This window comes from Cinclus cinclus, chromosome 13, assembly GCF_963662255.1.
Source record: "Cinclus cinclus chromosome 13, bCinCin1.1, whole genome shotgun sequence".
Taxonomy (NCBI): domain Eukaryota; kingdom Metazoa; phylum Chordata; class Aves; order Passeriformes; family Cinclidae; genus Cinclus; species Cinclus cinclus.
Window position 1 is genome coordinate 1120297 of NC_085058.1, and position 16899 is coordinate 1137195.

Sequence of the window (16899 nt, forward strand, 5' to 3'; positions counted from 1 at the left end):
ACTTGTTTGCTTTTCTTTTCCCCCCAAACAAAATGCAAAGGAGGTGGTTACCTCTCCTAAAAGAACTACACAGAACTGAAACTACCAGATGCCAGACTATAAGAGAATCATCCAAAAATTTTTAAAATAAGGCATTTAACAGAAATTTTGCTTGACTATCAAAAAGTAGTAGAAAGGAAAAAGAAAAATCAGCTGCAACTGTTAAACATGCTGGTATTTTATTTACAGTTCATGCTTCACTGACTGTGTAGTGCTCTAGAGCTCAGTGACTTTGGGGGATAAGTTCCAATATTCCTGAAGGAAAGTCTTGAGCACCTTTGGACACATCCTGTCTCTAATAAAGTCACTGTCTGGCTCCTTTCATCCACATCTCACTTAACTCACACAAAGGTAACCAACACACCCTGACCCAAAGGTGATCTCTGTGTCCAGTGCCCAAAAAGAGTCACAAGAGTAAGAGAATACAGACTCTAACAGAAGGATCTGATTTACTGGAATAAGTAGAGAGCAGTCCACTTGAAATTCAAAGAAAGTTTGATAAATCTAATGTTTCTGAACAGTGCTATGAATTATTACAAGCTATCAGTACAGTAACACAACTAATACTTTAAACACTTTATGGGGTCCTTAGCTGTGACTCACAAGAAATTGTGTCACTGACTGAACCCTCAACAGAATCTCTGGGAGCTGTTCAATGTGTTTGGGAACTTCCCAACCCTGCTGTGGCCACCAACATGGCCCTTACCAGCTCCTCCTGAGACTGGAGATGCAGAGTCAGCAGTGAGAAAGCAGGAGCCCAGCAGTTCTGGCCAGTTCCTGACAGCCTGGCAAGCTTTTGGTGTAATCTGAAGCTCGAGAATAAAATGCACACGATGACAAATCTTCCCTGCTTATCAGACTTGGCTTTTGGTATGGAGTGTCAGTGCCTGGAGTGGAAATGAGCAGAGTGCAGAGCCAGGGAAGGTCACAGTTGACTCATGCTCAGCAGGAATAGCCGATCTGATGAGCGGTTCCTCTGCATGTGCAGCCACAGCAGGGCAGTGTCCTGTGTATGGGGGAAGGTGAGCACGCTGCACCTGAGGGTGCAAATCCACCCAGACGTGGCCTGAGAGCACCAGACCTGGGAGCACAGGAATTGTAAGGAGGGGAACAGTATTATGGTCAAATACTTACAGGATTTTTCCCCTTCCCCCACAACCAAACAGATGGAAACTATGCTGGCATTTCATTCAAGAGTTTAGGAAATTATCTGTAAGGCCAAAACTGCAGAGGGTTGCTGAAACTCCCATTTCACTGCTCAGCTATTACAACAGGTCTTCACTCTGGTTCTAACTCCTGGTCTGGAGTGTTAACAAAGATTCATAGATGTCACCTGAGATAAATCAAGTTTGACCATCAGACAAGTATCTGTGAGCTCTGTTCTGCATCCAATATTAACAATTTGTCCAGTGCTTTATCTTTTTTAGAATTTGAGCTGCACTATATTTATTTCATGTGCATTTTTACTCATAAGTAATATTTCTCATTTTTAAAGTATGGAATTAATACCATACAGAGTATATTTTCTCAGCTGTTGAAATTTTCATCTGCTTTCTACTGCAACGCAAAATGGAAAAAGCTTTATTTTTACAGAAATGGCAAAACAAAGATTGGGATTAATATTCAATGTATTTTCCCTGGGATTAATATTCTTCTTAATATTCAGTGGTTAAATACATTACAAAATTTGAGCTTTGTGAGTACTACCAGAGATGTCATTCATCTCTAATTATACTCTCAAGGCCATACATGGACTGAGGAGATACACAGAGATCATTTCCATCATCCAGGTGGATGCTGATGATAAGGAATGTGTGACTTTGTTACAAAGTGAGGCCAAGGCCAACTCTTCTCTGTTACTGTAGGTAGACCAACTTTGTTATCAGGAAAAAAACAAACCTTCCATCTTCTCTGCACTTTCTGTAACAAATATTTCATTTTGGAAACAGTTACAGTAGCATTGAAAACCAATAGGGAAACCTGCTAGAAGGACTAAAAAGAAAAAATGTCTGATTGTTATAAGACAGCTGATAACAATCACAGTGATTGTGAGCAAGATGCCAAAACTTGGTCAGTATCAGATTCCAAAACTGTTTCAGCAAAAGATTCACATACATGAAACATGACTTAGAAGATTTGTCAAGAAACATTAACAGAAGTGCTGGGTAGTCCTCAGGAATTAAATTAATATTTTGCATCAAAGACCTGCTTCGTGTCTGCTGTAAAACAAAATAATTGAAAGTTACTCTTCAAAATTTTAAAGAACTAATTCAAAGCGCAAAGTAATCAAAAAACAGAGTTAAAGTTCATGTCTGAGAAAATACAGTAGTGAGCCATTTCTGAGCAAAGTTAGAAAAAAACATTCCTGGTATGAAGATACTTTGTGGTGTGAGTTAAGGGTAGCTCTCCCAGCTGCAACTACAGCCCTCTGTTAATCAGGGAGAGTCCAGCTAGCTGGGGGCCATGACGTTTTTACCCTAGATCTCCAGGTTCCTGCCCTATGAAGAGCAGCTGGGTTATCTCTGCTTTTTGTTTTCCCTACATAAATAAACACTTAGTTACACTGTCAGAACAGTGGCTCCAAGGTCCCATCATTACTGGTAAAATGCTGCATTTGCTGTCCTTTAAAGCTTCACCCAGAAAATGGGGTTTCTCTTCTCTCAGAGAGCAGAGCTGATCCTCCACACAAGCACAGAGGGAGCAGGAACTCGTAGCTGAAGATGGGGAACTACAGGAGGCATAACAAGGCACTGATGAAAGATGGAGCTTGGCTTTAACCATGAAACCACAGCCCAGGTCAGCAGGGGCTGAGAAACTGGAGGGTCAGTTATGCCCAAACTAATCAACAGAAATCACAATGATTACTTTCTGCATGAAGGCATTGACTGGCTCAGGAGATGAGGGATAAGCATAGCTTCCAGTTACTGAGACAAGAAACTGGAGTGGCAGGTGGGAAGGCAGAGCCCTTCTGTACAGTGAAAGGACAAGAGTGAAGGAAAGGGGAGACTACCATGCCCCGAAGCACCACTCCAAGGTCTGGCTGCTGCTCTCTGTTAAGTGTGAGTCTTTGCACGCTGCAGAGCTGAGCTGCAGGAGCAGGACACTGACCCAAGACACCAGTGCCAGCCTATACCACCCTGCAGGAACACACTTTCTCAATGGAGACTGTCACAAAACACTTTGGGAAAAGCTCCCTGACACTTCCTACCCTCAGCCCCAACTTGACATGTAACAGTAACACTGCCCAGAAGGCACAAATGTCAACAGCTCTCACAGCCTGGCTGGCACCACGTTAAAGGAACAGATTAATGACTCTATGGCACATCCTTTTATAAATCACACTGCACATCACAAATTCCAGTACCTACACCACCATCAATGTTTGCTAGTACAGCTGGAAAGGGCCCTGCACGTTTGTACACCACTTTTTGTTGAATGAGTCACAGCCACCCATCTGAAACACAACAACTGAAACATTACATTAAAAGCTTTCCAGTGAACTTTATTGCTGCCGCTTTCCTGGAAACTATGTCCCTAGCTCAGCAGGGCAGTTCTTCTTTCTCTGGGCCTACTCTGCCCTTGATTTAAGACTTTCCATTCTTGGTTGTCTCCAGCTGTCACCTCCCTTGCCACAAGAACCAGCAGTTATTTGACCTGCTGCATATTCCCAAGAAGAAAAGTTAGTCTTCACTTGTTCACATTTTTCAAATATTTCCACTGATTTGGTATGCCATTAACATCCCTGCAAATGGTTTAGGCCAGGACCCACCTCAAAACAGCCCAAATTGTTAAAGCTGTATTATTTCTTTATAATGTTGGAATTTGCTAAATTCACTTTAGAGAGTCCTCTTTTTAAGCTTCCTTACAGCTATGGCTAGAAAGCCTCAGTCCCCACAGACCTGAAAGTGACTGATACTGTGTTGAGGGAAGCAACACAATTATATATGTATATTTGAAGTATTGCACACATTCAACATAGGCCATGCTAAACTTCCCAAACAGAGCTGCTGTAATGAACAAGGCAATCAACAAGTTGTCGCTAATGCCACACATTATACACAGATAATACACAGATTGCTCCCTGTGTGCATCCTTTAGAGAAGTTGAGCTACAGACATTGGTGTAAGATTAATATTTGAAAGACTGAAAGAATGTCGGAGCTAAGCAGCTGGTCAGAGCACACAGCTGCAGCCAAGGAAAATCTGCTCCCTTCTTTGCAGAATGGCTTCTCTGTGTCACAGCCCTGCCTTGGCACACTGAGAGCTGCACTGGCAGCCCCAGGATGGTCTGGCTGGGCAGGATGCAGGGCTGTGCACAGTGTGCTGCACTTCCCATGGGCAGGGCTCTGCTGGAGCTGGGCAGCTCTGCTGTGGTCACCCTCAATGCTGCACTGGGACAGGAAGTGCCTCCTTTCATCACTAGAGCAGAGTTCAGCCTTTGCCTCTGTGGTAGAAGTGCTGTGCAAAGACTTTCAGATCAACAGGTGCTGGCTCTGTTGGTGAAATACCTCATGGTTGAACCCCAGCTAGAGCAAGTACTATGTTACTACCATGTTAACAACTAGTTTTGTTCTCAAGAAGTGACAAACTCAGTGAGGAAGACAAGAACAGGACAGACTTTTCAGAGATGTAGTTTGAAAACATTTGTTTTGTGACTTCTACTGCCAGAATGATAATAAATGAATCCTTTAACCTACCTCTACCTGCCAGAACCTAACAGCTTGTTGCAAACTGAACTAAAAGACAGGATCTAAGGGCATCAGTCAACATTGGAAAAGATTGGTCACTGCAATCTGTCCAGCATGTTAACTTCCTTCTAGCAAAGCAAGATTCCATTTGCCACTGGCCCTCATCTGCAGTTACTGCTCAGAGATAAAGAGCCATGATGACCCAGTTGACCCTGCACATTTAACACACAAAACCTGAAAGTGAAAATACCCTGACAAAGACAGTGTGACATTATACATGCAGCCTGAAGGGGAGGAGGAGGCTGCTGTGACCACACAAACCTTGACCAGCCTCTCAGGCTGATTCAAGCAGCAGTGGCCAGCCTTTGCCAGATTGTTCCAACTACACTTCTCCATTCAGAATCCCCACTACCCATTAGCTTGGAGAATGATGTTCATTATCTTAAAAGATTCCCAAAACAAATTCAGAAACCAAAGTAAAAGTAAACTACTCAGTCTCCAATTTCTCATTTTAGTAGTTTGGCTGTTTAACCTAGGGCCTCCTAGGTTAAAAACCATACCTCTTACACCCTTCATACACACACTGAATTTCTTTACTGCTCACTGCTGTCAGGTTTTCACTGTCAGATTGTGGGTCTCAGTACTAGGCAGTACTTAAAAGTAAGCAGTTTAATAGTTAAGGCCCTCCTGAGAGGGAATGGAAAACAAACAAATACACACCAACCCCTCTCCCTGTAAAAGAAGTCTTCTCAAAACTCTAAAGATGAAATAGCTGAGAGTAAGAAAAAGAAATAATTTGACAGGGACACAGCTCAACTGAAGTGTTTTAATGGAACTCAATTACTGGCCTGTCCTAGTTTGAAAGATAGGTGTTTGCTAAGGAAAGCAGCAGCTTCTCTTTGAACTGAAAAATGTGATACTTTCTTTTTACAGATTATTATGATTCTGAAATTAAGGGAGCTCTCAGGCAAAGATATGGGGGTAGGAATAACAGTTCTTTACTAGTATATCTAACAAGACAAACTAGAACAATAACAGCTATGAAATTACCCACAAACAGAGCAGTAACTCAGTCCCAGTCCCTTTCTGGCTGCAGGCACCTTTTCCCTGAGCTGCAGTTCCCGGTGCTGGGGGCGGGCGGGTCCCGCAGAGCTGCAGGAGGGCTGGGGGTGATGGCAGCGCTGTCCCAGGGGGAGAGAGAGATGGAGAGAGAGCTCTCCGCTCACGGTGTGGGTCCTGGTGCTCAGTAGAGTGCTGGATGGTGGCACATTACAGTGAGAAGGCAGCAGGGCAGGGTCTGACAGCAGTGAGGATGGCTCCCGACACTGGGATGGCAGTGATGGGACAGAGGCGGCGATCGTCCTTCTCCTCCGAACTCCGTGGGGGAAAACGGGCCAAGCCAGAGCCTTTTGTTTTCTTTTCTGGCTGTTTGAATATCGAAGGGTTTCCCTCTTCTCTCCCCTCCCCCTTGCCAGCAGGGACTAGTCAACTGGTATCTTGGCATGACAATGGGGAAAATTCCACAGAGGGAAAAGGGAAAGAACCAACCCCCAGTATGGCCGTTAAAAAGGGGTGATGGCACATACACAGTCATTTATCAAAACCAACTGCCAGACATTGGGAAAGAAACCAACCTGTGTATAGCCCTAATTTTGCTGTTTGCATATTAAAATGAAACACATAAGAGGGCTGTACACAGACTGGAAACCAGCCATCTTCACCATCTTCACCCAGAGCACTGTAGGTTGCCCAGTGACTGGGGGAGCCAGTGCACAAACCCAACAGTGTTTCAGAAGGTGCTCACGGTTAAGCATGGTAACAGTTGGTAATTACACTTTTAATTAATACTTGTGGATAAGCCTTTATACAATAAAAGCTATATACAAGAATTAACTAGTCCATATGAAGATTTGTGAGGCAAAGCCTTTAAGGAATACAGGCTTACACCTATTTTTGCAGGCACATATGAACATGTGATGTCAGTGCTTGAAGCCAGCTGCAAAGAGCAGTGCTGTGGAGTGCTGCTAAAACAGCAGGCCAAGTGAAAATTCTGTGTCTGTGGTGACAGCACCATGGGCTCCTGGCTCCCAGATGGCTCCCAGTACTGCACCTGAACTCCAGTCTAAAGCATGGACACAGGGGAGACCTGTCTACAAAAGACAATGCAAACATACCTTTTGTTGTCCTAGTTGCAAGAAAATAAACAGGAAAAACAGCACATATAATCTAAAGAAAAAGCCCAGAAAACTACCAAAAAATCCCATCCAAAGCTGGGGTTAGTGTTTGTGGAGGTGTGTGTTGCTATTGCAGTATACTGTAACTGATCCATGCTATCAGGCAGAAGGAAGTACCAAACACCCCATGTGTCAGCTTTTGGAATCATGTAGTGTCATCAGTACAACCTGACCTTACCTTCCCAGTTCTTCCCCAATTTCGTAAACGTCCTCCACCTTCTGCTGCTTGAAGAAAGCCATTCTTGGTCTTTCATTGATGCTCAAGGATGATGCAACTAGAATATTAATGAAAAATTACATTAATTACATCTTGCAAGAGGCAAAGTCTCAGTAACACACATTTGTGGTGTAGGCACATTATATCCACTGCAGCTCATTCATGGCCAAAGTTACCACTGATCAATCAAAATAACTAAATCAGCAGCTTCAGCCAAATAGTGAGGGTTCAAATCTGGAAAGAGATGAGCACCTTAAAGTGAAGGAGATTCTTGGCCTGCACTGACATACCCAGGAACACACCTAACTAGGATCACAGAACACACCGAGAAACATAAATGTGATGAAAGGAAAATCAAACAATAATTTGACAAAGTTCTGGACAATAAAGGCTTCACACTACACTAGAGAACCAGCATGAGAATTAGCATTACAGACTCCCCCAGACAGATCCTGAGCCAGGGGGACCAGGAGGCAGAGCTTCCTTTTTCTCAGGTCAGGCAGTGCTTCTGAAGCACACAGACATTTGAACTGTTGCCGGAAAAATGTGCTGTGATTCCCTCTCCGGAGCTTTCAGAACATCTTCCATCATGCGCAGTAGATGTTTCAAATGAGAACACCAGCAGCACCTGCTGCAGGTGTTATTCGGTAACTGTGCAGTTTGTTTCCTGAACACAATCTTTTAAACGGATTATCTCTGCGAGCTCTAAAAAGACAATCACACTGCTGCCTTGGAGCATCTGTGCATGATGTTGGGCTGCTTCTGGATGAGATGAGAACTCACATTATTCCTTGGGATACACCTCCACAGCAATGTGTTATGGTAACAGAATACATTTGAGTAGAATAATTGGACAGTCAGGTCACCTATTTGTTTCATGTGGGATGAACACTGGCACTATGCCAAATGGCCCAAATATCCAGATCAGAACATGTAAAATAGCTGTAAGGCTTCTAGCATCACAATGAAATGCAACTACACTGAGACACAGAGTTATTGTCACACATTTCTACACTCAACAGTGTATGTTGTGAATGCAATGTGCTTTGCTTTATGAATCCCAGATGCTGCTTGCTTCAGATGCACTGGGGACTTCCAAGTTCTGTATCTCTATACGGCTCCTGCATATTTTTAAATTGCAGTCATTGGCATCTGACTGGTGCATATTGTGAAACATATTTCACAAGTAAACAAAGCTCTATTTTGATCCTTTACAAATAAGTTCAATTCAGTGCTAAATTCAGGACTAAGTATCAAAGAGCAATTGCAGTACTCCTGTCAAACTGAAAGGCACACAAATTGAAGATTTTTCTCCCACAAAAGCAGGTATCGTAAAGAGAAAACACATTGTAAAAATCTAACAATTCCTCAACACACACCCAAGCCGTCATCATTCACTCACCCCAGAAAAAAGGCTGGTTGCTTTGTTTGCCCCAACCCTTTTTACAAACCAGTGACTTCTAATAGATGGGTGGCATGTGGAGTATCAATTCCTTCCCAAATATGTTCCTGCTATTACTTCAAAAGAACAGAAAGTCTCCTAGCGCTTCAACATAAGTATGTTTTTTAGTTGATGTTAGCAAAACCTACACATCAGGAGAAAAATTCTTAGATTGCTTTATGTCAAGCAGAAGGGCGAGGACATCAATGCTTACAGCCACAGCTTCAGCAGTGCCAGAGGATGAGTGCCAGCTCTGGGGCTGCTGCTTTCCTACCAACAAACCTGCCCAGGCCCCAGTTTCAAAGCTCTGGAATGGAGACAAACCTGCCTCCCTGCCCTCCCGTGTAACAGTGCTTCAGCAACAATGCCTCTTGTTGGGCCACCCAAGGCAAAGGAGAGAAACCACACAGGTTGCAAGCTGAAGTGCAGGGTAACCATCACACAGATAAGTTACTAATTGTAAGTCTAATTGTAGAAACCAACACTTGCAGGGGTGAGCATGATGCGCTGCAACATAGGTTACTATTTTTCCACTTTATATCCTAGCTTTGGCAACATTTTCATAGTTTTTCAAGGTGAAGCAAGGTGAACTGATCTGTTAACTTTGTTGCTCAATAATTTCCTTCCCAAAACCACGTTCATGCCTGGGATGAAAATGCCTATTTTACTTCTCAGTGAAAATAAGCAACTTAAATTTCACTTTGTAAGCAAATTACAAATTGATTTATACAAAGTGAAGAATACTTGAAGTATTCTTCAAGTAACCTTTCATAACCTCACTGAAAGATCACTGACTACTATTGCTCAGAGCTTGAAACTACAGTCAATAAATGCTTTAGTCGTATTTACAAGAATGAGGACATCTCTGAGCTATTTGTTCCTTACTAAGTTTATTGTTCAATACAGAATTTTCTAAAGTGTTGGTTGTGTGCAGTCTTCACAGACTTCAAAAGAGCAAGCAAAGTACAAGGCCAAGCCTTGCTGAAAACCCCAAACCTTTCACTCATCCTGAACTGCAAAATTACATTCTGAGCACATGCAAAAGTCAAGTACAAGAAAATGTCCAGGCAATAAGAGGTGCTGCTGAGACTTGCCCAAAGACTGTAAATCCCTCAAACTGACTACTCAGAATCCAAGATACACGGTTATAAACAACATTAATTCAAACACACCTAAAAAGTAATTGTTTTAAGAAAGAGTACATTGCCATTCAGAAAAGCAAGTTAAAGACATGGCTTTGAGAGTTTGGAACCCAGCAGAAATGCCTCTATGAACACAGTGACCTGATGTCTGATTGACAAGTTCACTCATTTCCCAGCATCTTCCAAAGGACACAGCTGATTCTGCAAGTGAAGAGAATCCATGCAAAAATAACCAGGAAATTCTCATCCCTTCAGCCCATCTCTGCAGAGGTAAAAGCAGTCAGTTAAATCTCCCACGAAGGACCCATTCAAACCCAGAGCCTTACTTCTGAAGGCTGAAGATGAAACTGCTGCAGTGTTCAGACCCCAGTGGTACCTCTGGTGCCTTGGTGTTTCTCATGTCAGACACTCCATGTTATCCTGTCCTTCCACAGATCTCTCTCTAGCTTCCACCCAACAGTCACACCTAGCAAATGCCCAAAATATATCATACCCTCAATGACCAAAGCGATTGTCACTGGCACAGCACAAGGGAGTAAGCCAACAAAATATAATCTTCATATGCTTAAAATTAATCTGAAATAGAAGTGTAATTCACAAGCATGAATGTTGCCTTTCTCAGACAATATACCCTCACCTAGGAAACCAAGGTGATTTCACTTTCAAACATTTCCTATACTACAAGGTTTTTGTTGGATACCATTTACAAGTACAGAGTACAAGGACATCAAAGCAGGAATGAGAGCCTTAATTTTTCTTTTTGCTAGTCAGGTGGTGATTTTTCTTATGGTGGTCAATGAAGGCAGGCAGAATTAGGCATGGACAGACATTCGTCTTGGACTCAGATTAAAGAGTTGTTTAGGATCTGAGGAAAGAGCAACAACCACCTTTTGCTCCTGATACACACCTTATGCCAACCCTTCAGGGGCATGTGCTCAAACAAAACTACAATCCAGTGAGTCAGGGCCGTTCCCATCACTTAGGATCTGCAGCAGGGTTCATCAAACCCAGGGTGATGAAGGTACCTGCTTCAGTGAGTTTTGAATCAGAAAAAGGAAAGCTCAGCAGAGGAGATGAGCTCCTGTGTCCTTTGACAGAGCATGGCATGTCTATTCCTCAACCCTCCCACTCTGGGACCAGCTCTCCTCAACTCTTTGCTCTGGGATTCCTCACAGTGAGCACTGTCATATGAAGGGCAGCTTCTATTCAGCATTTATACTGCTGGGTTTCCATGACAATACTCCACAGTATAACATATGTTTAGTATAAGAACATAATACTTCACCTTTTTTTGTTGTATCCAACTCTCCTTAACACAGGCCAAATACCACAAGGCAGCGAAATATTGCTTATCCTGTGTGAATAATTTTACTACAGACATGGAACAAAGCTGTAGCAAAGCCAGAAATAGGATACAGGCACTGAGATGGCAGTTTCAGGCACCAGAAACATGTCCTGCCTCATCTCTTCACATTCTTCCTAAACTCTGCCCTACCATAATACAGGATCATATTTACCCTAAGAAATCACAGTTTCCCATTGTGATCTAAGGCATATATTTACACACACATACTTTACATCAGTACAACCCCTGGATAAATACATTCTTACTGGAGTACAGAAGGACCTTTTTTAGTGAAGCGTGTAAAGGACATCAATCTACAGAAACCCTCTCAAGAAGAGCAGAAGAAAGTTCAATTTCTCTCCTCTAATTGAGTTTTTCCTGCACAGGTAAGTTATTAACCTGTCATTACCAAATTACGTGACAATCTGTGACTAGTTTATACATGTCAAGCACATGATAAATGCCTATCCACCAGTGAATGAGAGCAGAATCAAGAAATCAGAGGTGAGAACAAAACTGTTAGAGCACTTCCCTTGCCAACAGCCTTGAATTTTTTTTTCCCCTTAGGGATTCTTCTATCCTAAGGAAACCAGTTTCAAGTGACTGAGGTAACATCTGAATAATCTGACTTTCTCAAGCACAACTGGCATGAGCTGAATCATTAAGCCCTTTGCCAAACTCAGAAGCATTCCTCGCTGCATGCTTTTATATTACAAAACATTAGTTACACTTAACCAAAATCCCAAACCCATTAGAACAGTCCAAAGTAAAAACTGCCTCTATGAACCATTTTATAAAACTGACAAATGACCAAAACCAATTTAGAATCAAAACCGGACTGTTTTAAATTAATATTCTCAGAAAACAAACAAACAAACACCACCCAAATCCATTAAACAAATTAAAGTCATATTGTCTTCTACTTCTGGTAAAACTAAACAGACTTTTATAAGCATCAAAGTCTTTAATTTTCATTCCTTTTCTCACCTTTCTTTCTTTTTTCTTTTATCCCACAAAACTAAGCAATTCCAACAGCAATAAAAACCCCAAACAACCCAAGTGGGTTTTACCCTCTGCTTTCAAATAAGGGTAGTGCAATTAAAAGTTCTGTTAATTCTAGCAAACCCTTATTTTCACTGAAACATTTTCCTGTCAGAAAACAAAAGTAGCCTACAAGTTTTTCTGCCCGGAAATTGAGTCAACTATTAGTACCTGTGTGTCTATAAAAACACATAACACACCCAGCGTCTGAGCAATTCAGCCCCATTATAGAATCACTGTTTCTGCCACCAGCTCTGTAGGGCTGCCTTCCTGACCTCCCAAATTTACCCTGTAGCAATTACATGTGTGGTGAATGACTCAAGGCTGTATTTATTTCCAAGCACGTTGACTCTGCAGCTAATTCCAGCTCCCAGCCAAGAGCAGAGATCGAAGGGCCCGGCGTGCCTGAGAGATGAGCGGGGTGGGCCCAGCCGGGCACTCAGGGAAAGCCCGCAATGCCGGGCACGCTGGCATGGCACGGGCAGAGCCCTGTCCCCGTCCCGCAGGCGCCTTCACGGATTACTGCTGCACATAACTCACAGCACTGCCCCAAAGGCAAGGCGGAGTTCGCCCCTGCGATCTGTGCTCCTTGCACACAGGAATTGAAAGTCACAGGAAAGTCTGAAACCAGCTGATGTTTCAGAAGAGGGTCAGAGTTGAGCTTTTCCCTCACGCGTTAAGCAGGTGAGCGCTGCGATTTTGGTCTTTTTACAGATCGGCCACAGCAGGAGCAATTGCCACACATTTTCACCCTCTAACTCACATCTTCCTTCTTGACTGTCCTCCACAAGGATGACAGCGAGGCCAAACCAGTCCCCTCCGCCGTGCTGTGCTGCTCTAGAACCCCCGGCTCACCAGCCAGAGGAGCAGGTGTAACGAAAGCTAAGTGAAGCTGTTTGAGGGAAAAGGCAGGAAAAAACTTACGGATGAACGATGGAAGGATAGAAGCTGTACAGCGTTCACTGAATGATATCAGCGAGCTGAGCCTGAACCCCGCACCAGTCATCCCCGACGGCGTGGGACAGGAGCAGCGCCGGACCGAGCCGAGTGCGACAAACACCCTCAGAGGAGAACAACTCCCTCAGCGCACCTGCGGCACCGCCCGGCCGCGTGGGATAAAGGATATACTGCTCGGGGTTAAAGGAAAGCTGCTGGCGGCGGGGCTGGTGCGGAGAGCTGCCTTCCCCCAGCTGCGGGCACACACAGAGCCAGCGCAGACAGCGTGAAGAGGCCGAGGGTCTTCTCCCCGGCAGGCCTGGCCAGAGGGGCTGCACAGCTGCACCTCAGCCCCTTAGCCGCGGCACAGGCGGGACACGAAGCAGGAGCGTCCTGAGGGTGGCTCGGGGTAAGGCACGAAGCCGGAAGGGCACGGAGAGGGGAACCGAGACGGGGAACCTGCTGAGGGGGCAGCGCTCACTTACCGCGTCCGCCGGGCTCCCTGAGAGGTGCACGGCCGGGCTGGGCCGGGCGGAGGCTGAAGGGGCGGCGCGGCCGTGCCGGGAGGAGGAGCCGAGGGGCCCTGCCCGCCGCCGGCCCTGGGCCCGGAGGAAGGGCTGAGGGAGCAGTGAGGGAGCACGGAGGGAGCGCCCCGGGAGGAGAGCCGGGCTGGCCGCAGGGACAGCGGGACAATTGATACATTATTAGCGCTGTGTGGATGCGGCGTGGGGCCGAGCCGGGGCACCTGGCACCACCCGGGCTATGCCAGCCCTACACTGCCCCCGATGGGATGAGGACAACTCGTGCTGGGCCAGCCCAAAGCCCTCCAGACCAACACAGCTCACACAGGCTGACGAACAGCTCAGATGGAGAATCCTATTTCCTTGCTTTAGTAGATACAGGATATGTGAAAGCAAAACCAAGAAAATAATGCTGAGGAGGCAAATCCAATGGAGAGGCAGTGAAGTTGAATAAGGCTTGTTTTTGTGCTCTGTACAAGCCTGGACTGGTTACTGCGTGGTTTCACCTTCCCGTTTCCCAGTGACATTGGCCGTTGCTTCCAGAGACTGCTGTGACAAAGAGCAGCACAGGTTCCCAGACCTCACCGTGCAGCTCAGGCTGTATTCACGTGCACTACTGTACCAAACCTCTGGCCTCCTGCTTCCTAAGCCACCAGAGCCCAAGTGTTGGTTTCCAACAATGACAGTCTTCATCTGTCCACTCTCCTAAAGACATCCCCAAAACCTGATAAACTAGATTTTCTCCGGCTTTATTTGGCACACAGTAATTGCAGTAAACACTCTTAGGTCTCCTCACATTTCTTCAGAACAAGTTAAAATCCAGCATTTGCTAATGAGCAATGATGTGGGATCGTTCACACCTTCAAAATAAATGACAAGTGCCAGGTTGCCCTCACTTCTAATCCTCTATGCAATTAAGGTAACACAATGGTAATGGCAAATTATCACACATAAATAAGCAGGACGTTTCCCTTTGGAGTAAGGTGTGAAGATAGATACATTTAAGAGTGATTTTGTTCTAGGCAAGTACTTAAAAGTAGTGTTTTCTATTATGACAGTTAAAAAGAAACTTGCTTGTCCTAAGTCAAGAGGACTGAACTCTGCCCCTGATTGCCTATCCTGAAAATGGTGTTCACAGCCCAAGAGTTCCACCCAGCTCTTTCAACTCCAGAAGGAAAGTGGCTGCTTCTGATACTACACAGGGTGGAGAACAGGAAACGGGGGCTATAGTAAATGTTTTAAAGGGCAGTGGAAGCATTCAGAACTATCTCGAAGGGAAATAAAGCTATTTAGTTTCTCACCTTTAGTTCTACGGGATATGATCACATGGAAGCCACAGCAATCATACCACAAAATTCTCAGAGCAAAGGGCACATGAACAAGGCTTGCTCCTTGCTCCTAGCTGCAAAGAATGGAACAAAACACCCTGAGAGGCTATAACTGCTTTTCAAATTGGGACAAGCTCTCCTTAGACCCAGCATAACCTCACTTTGAATATAGGTTTCCAAGAGCAGCAAAGGCAGATTGAATCCCACCCCTGCTGCCATGTTCACAGGGCTTGTAAGCCCAAATACAGGTACTGCCTAAATAGGATGTTGCTCTTTCATGGTTCTGTAGTTATTCACCCTTAAAACACTAACTCAAGACTTCTTTGTAACATCCTTGGATGTAGAAAAAATCCTTTATGTGCATACAGGGCAAGAACAGAACAGAAAACTCAAACCTGAGCAGTGTTTCAGGTAGGCAGCACCAGCAAACACTGCAGCCATGCATTTGCCAGCTTTCTTTAGAAGTGACAAAGTAGGAAACCCATACCTTATGTTCCAAAGGGGGAGTTCCAAGATCAAAAGCCAGAATAACACCACCTGCATTTCTTAAAACAGGCAAATAGCTTATTTCAGAGTTTAATCACCAATCACAGTGCTTGAAGACATCACTGATTCCATTCATCAGCTCAAACCTGATATCTTAGGGACAACTCACTGCACAACCCAGCTGGCTTGTACACACCAAAGGTACATCACATTTGAGAGACAAAGGCAGGATGCAGCTGCTCAAGACTGAGGGAATCTTAGTTGGCCAAAGTCATCTTGGTTTACCAGACATTCTTGTATTGAATGTTTTAATTACTGGAGACATATACTTTCAATGACTGTGGTTGTTAAAATCACATTCAGTAATAGTCCAGGGACTTGCTTTCTAGTCTCATGCTCTGAAAAGCTGGCACTACAGGTGGGCATCCTTGAACTGTACACAAATATGGCTTTTACAGCAGGTCATCACCATGAAAATACCACTCTAACTTCTAACTGAACCTTTTACCTTATTTTACAGGGGAGAAGTTTCCAAGGCAGAACACACCCTTCCTTTCCATTATCTGAGGGAACATACTTCATGTGTGGGAATTCTTAAAGCTTCAGCACTACATGGCTTCTGCTTTCTGTTGAGGTCAAGGAGCTGCAGATAAGGAAGCTATGTTTAACACTAGCAAAAATCCCAGAGAAGAGCACCTCATACCTTGTAATACCAGCAGATTGTGTTCTCTGCATCTCTGAGGCACCCAGAACACACAGAGACTCTGCAGGTATTTGGTCTCTGTTCAGAGCAGGCCAGCTGAGTTTATCCTAAGTTATGCATTTCTTAGGTTTTTAACGTACACCAGCCACACTCATGTCCTTATTGCAATCCCACTGAGAGCAGATACTTCAAGCTTAGTCCTAAGGAGCAAATGGGAGTCTCAGCTGCTCTTTACAGGCCCCAGCAGCTGCTTAGGGCAACACAACCTACTCAAGCTAAACATGTCGAGTATCTAAGTGAGGACATTGCTCCCCATGCACTCTCTTCCCAGAATTTTGTTTATTATTCTGACTTAAAATTTTCAGTATACAGGACATGGCGTCCTCAGGCCATAGTTGTGTTCTGCCTCAACTGCTGATCTCTATCCTGTTTTGCAACCTCTTTGAACAGATTTCCAGCTGTGCCAATATCTACTCCTGTAATAGTTTGTCATTCTGTAGCAGAGCCAGGGGACAAGAACTGTGCACTATTCACGTCTGCTATGAAAGACACACTTGGATTACATTTTAGCTATTATTTATTTAGCTATAAATGTATCCCTTACATTTTAGCTATTAAGCTACATATCTGAAGTAGCTGAGGGAATCAAGCAATTCCAAATTGCAAAATTCGTATCTGAAAGACAGATAATGAGACTTGATTTCCATAATTGAGTACTTTGTTAAATTTTCAAAACAGCTGAAATTATTTGTTTGAATACAAAAGACTCTGTCAGACCA

General features: G+C 44.2%; 1 protein-coding gene across 1 annotated transcript in view; it reads right to left on the reverse strand.

Annotated features, from left to right (window-relative positions):
• DAPK2 (death associated protein kinase 2) overlaps window positions 1-13585 on the reverse strand; it is a 38491-nt gene extending 24906 nt beyond the window's left edge. Inside the window, exons 1-2 of the mRNA XM_062501176.1 lie at window positions 13568-13585; window positions 7139-7235 (exon numbers count right to left, since the gene is read on the reverse strand). Of these exons, the coding sequence (XP_062357160.1) occupies window positions 7139-7200 (62 nt within the window). The 5' untranslated portion in view covers window positions 7201-7235; window positions 13568-13585. The remainder of the gene's footprint in view (window positions 1-7138; window positions 7236-13567) is intronic.
• Window positions 13586-16899: the final 3314 nt, after the last annotated feature.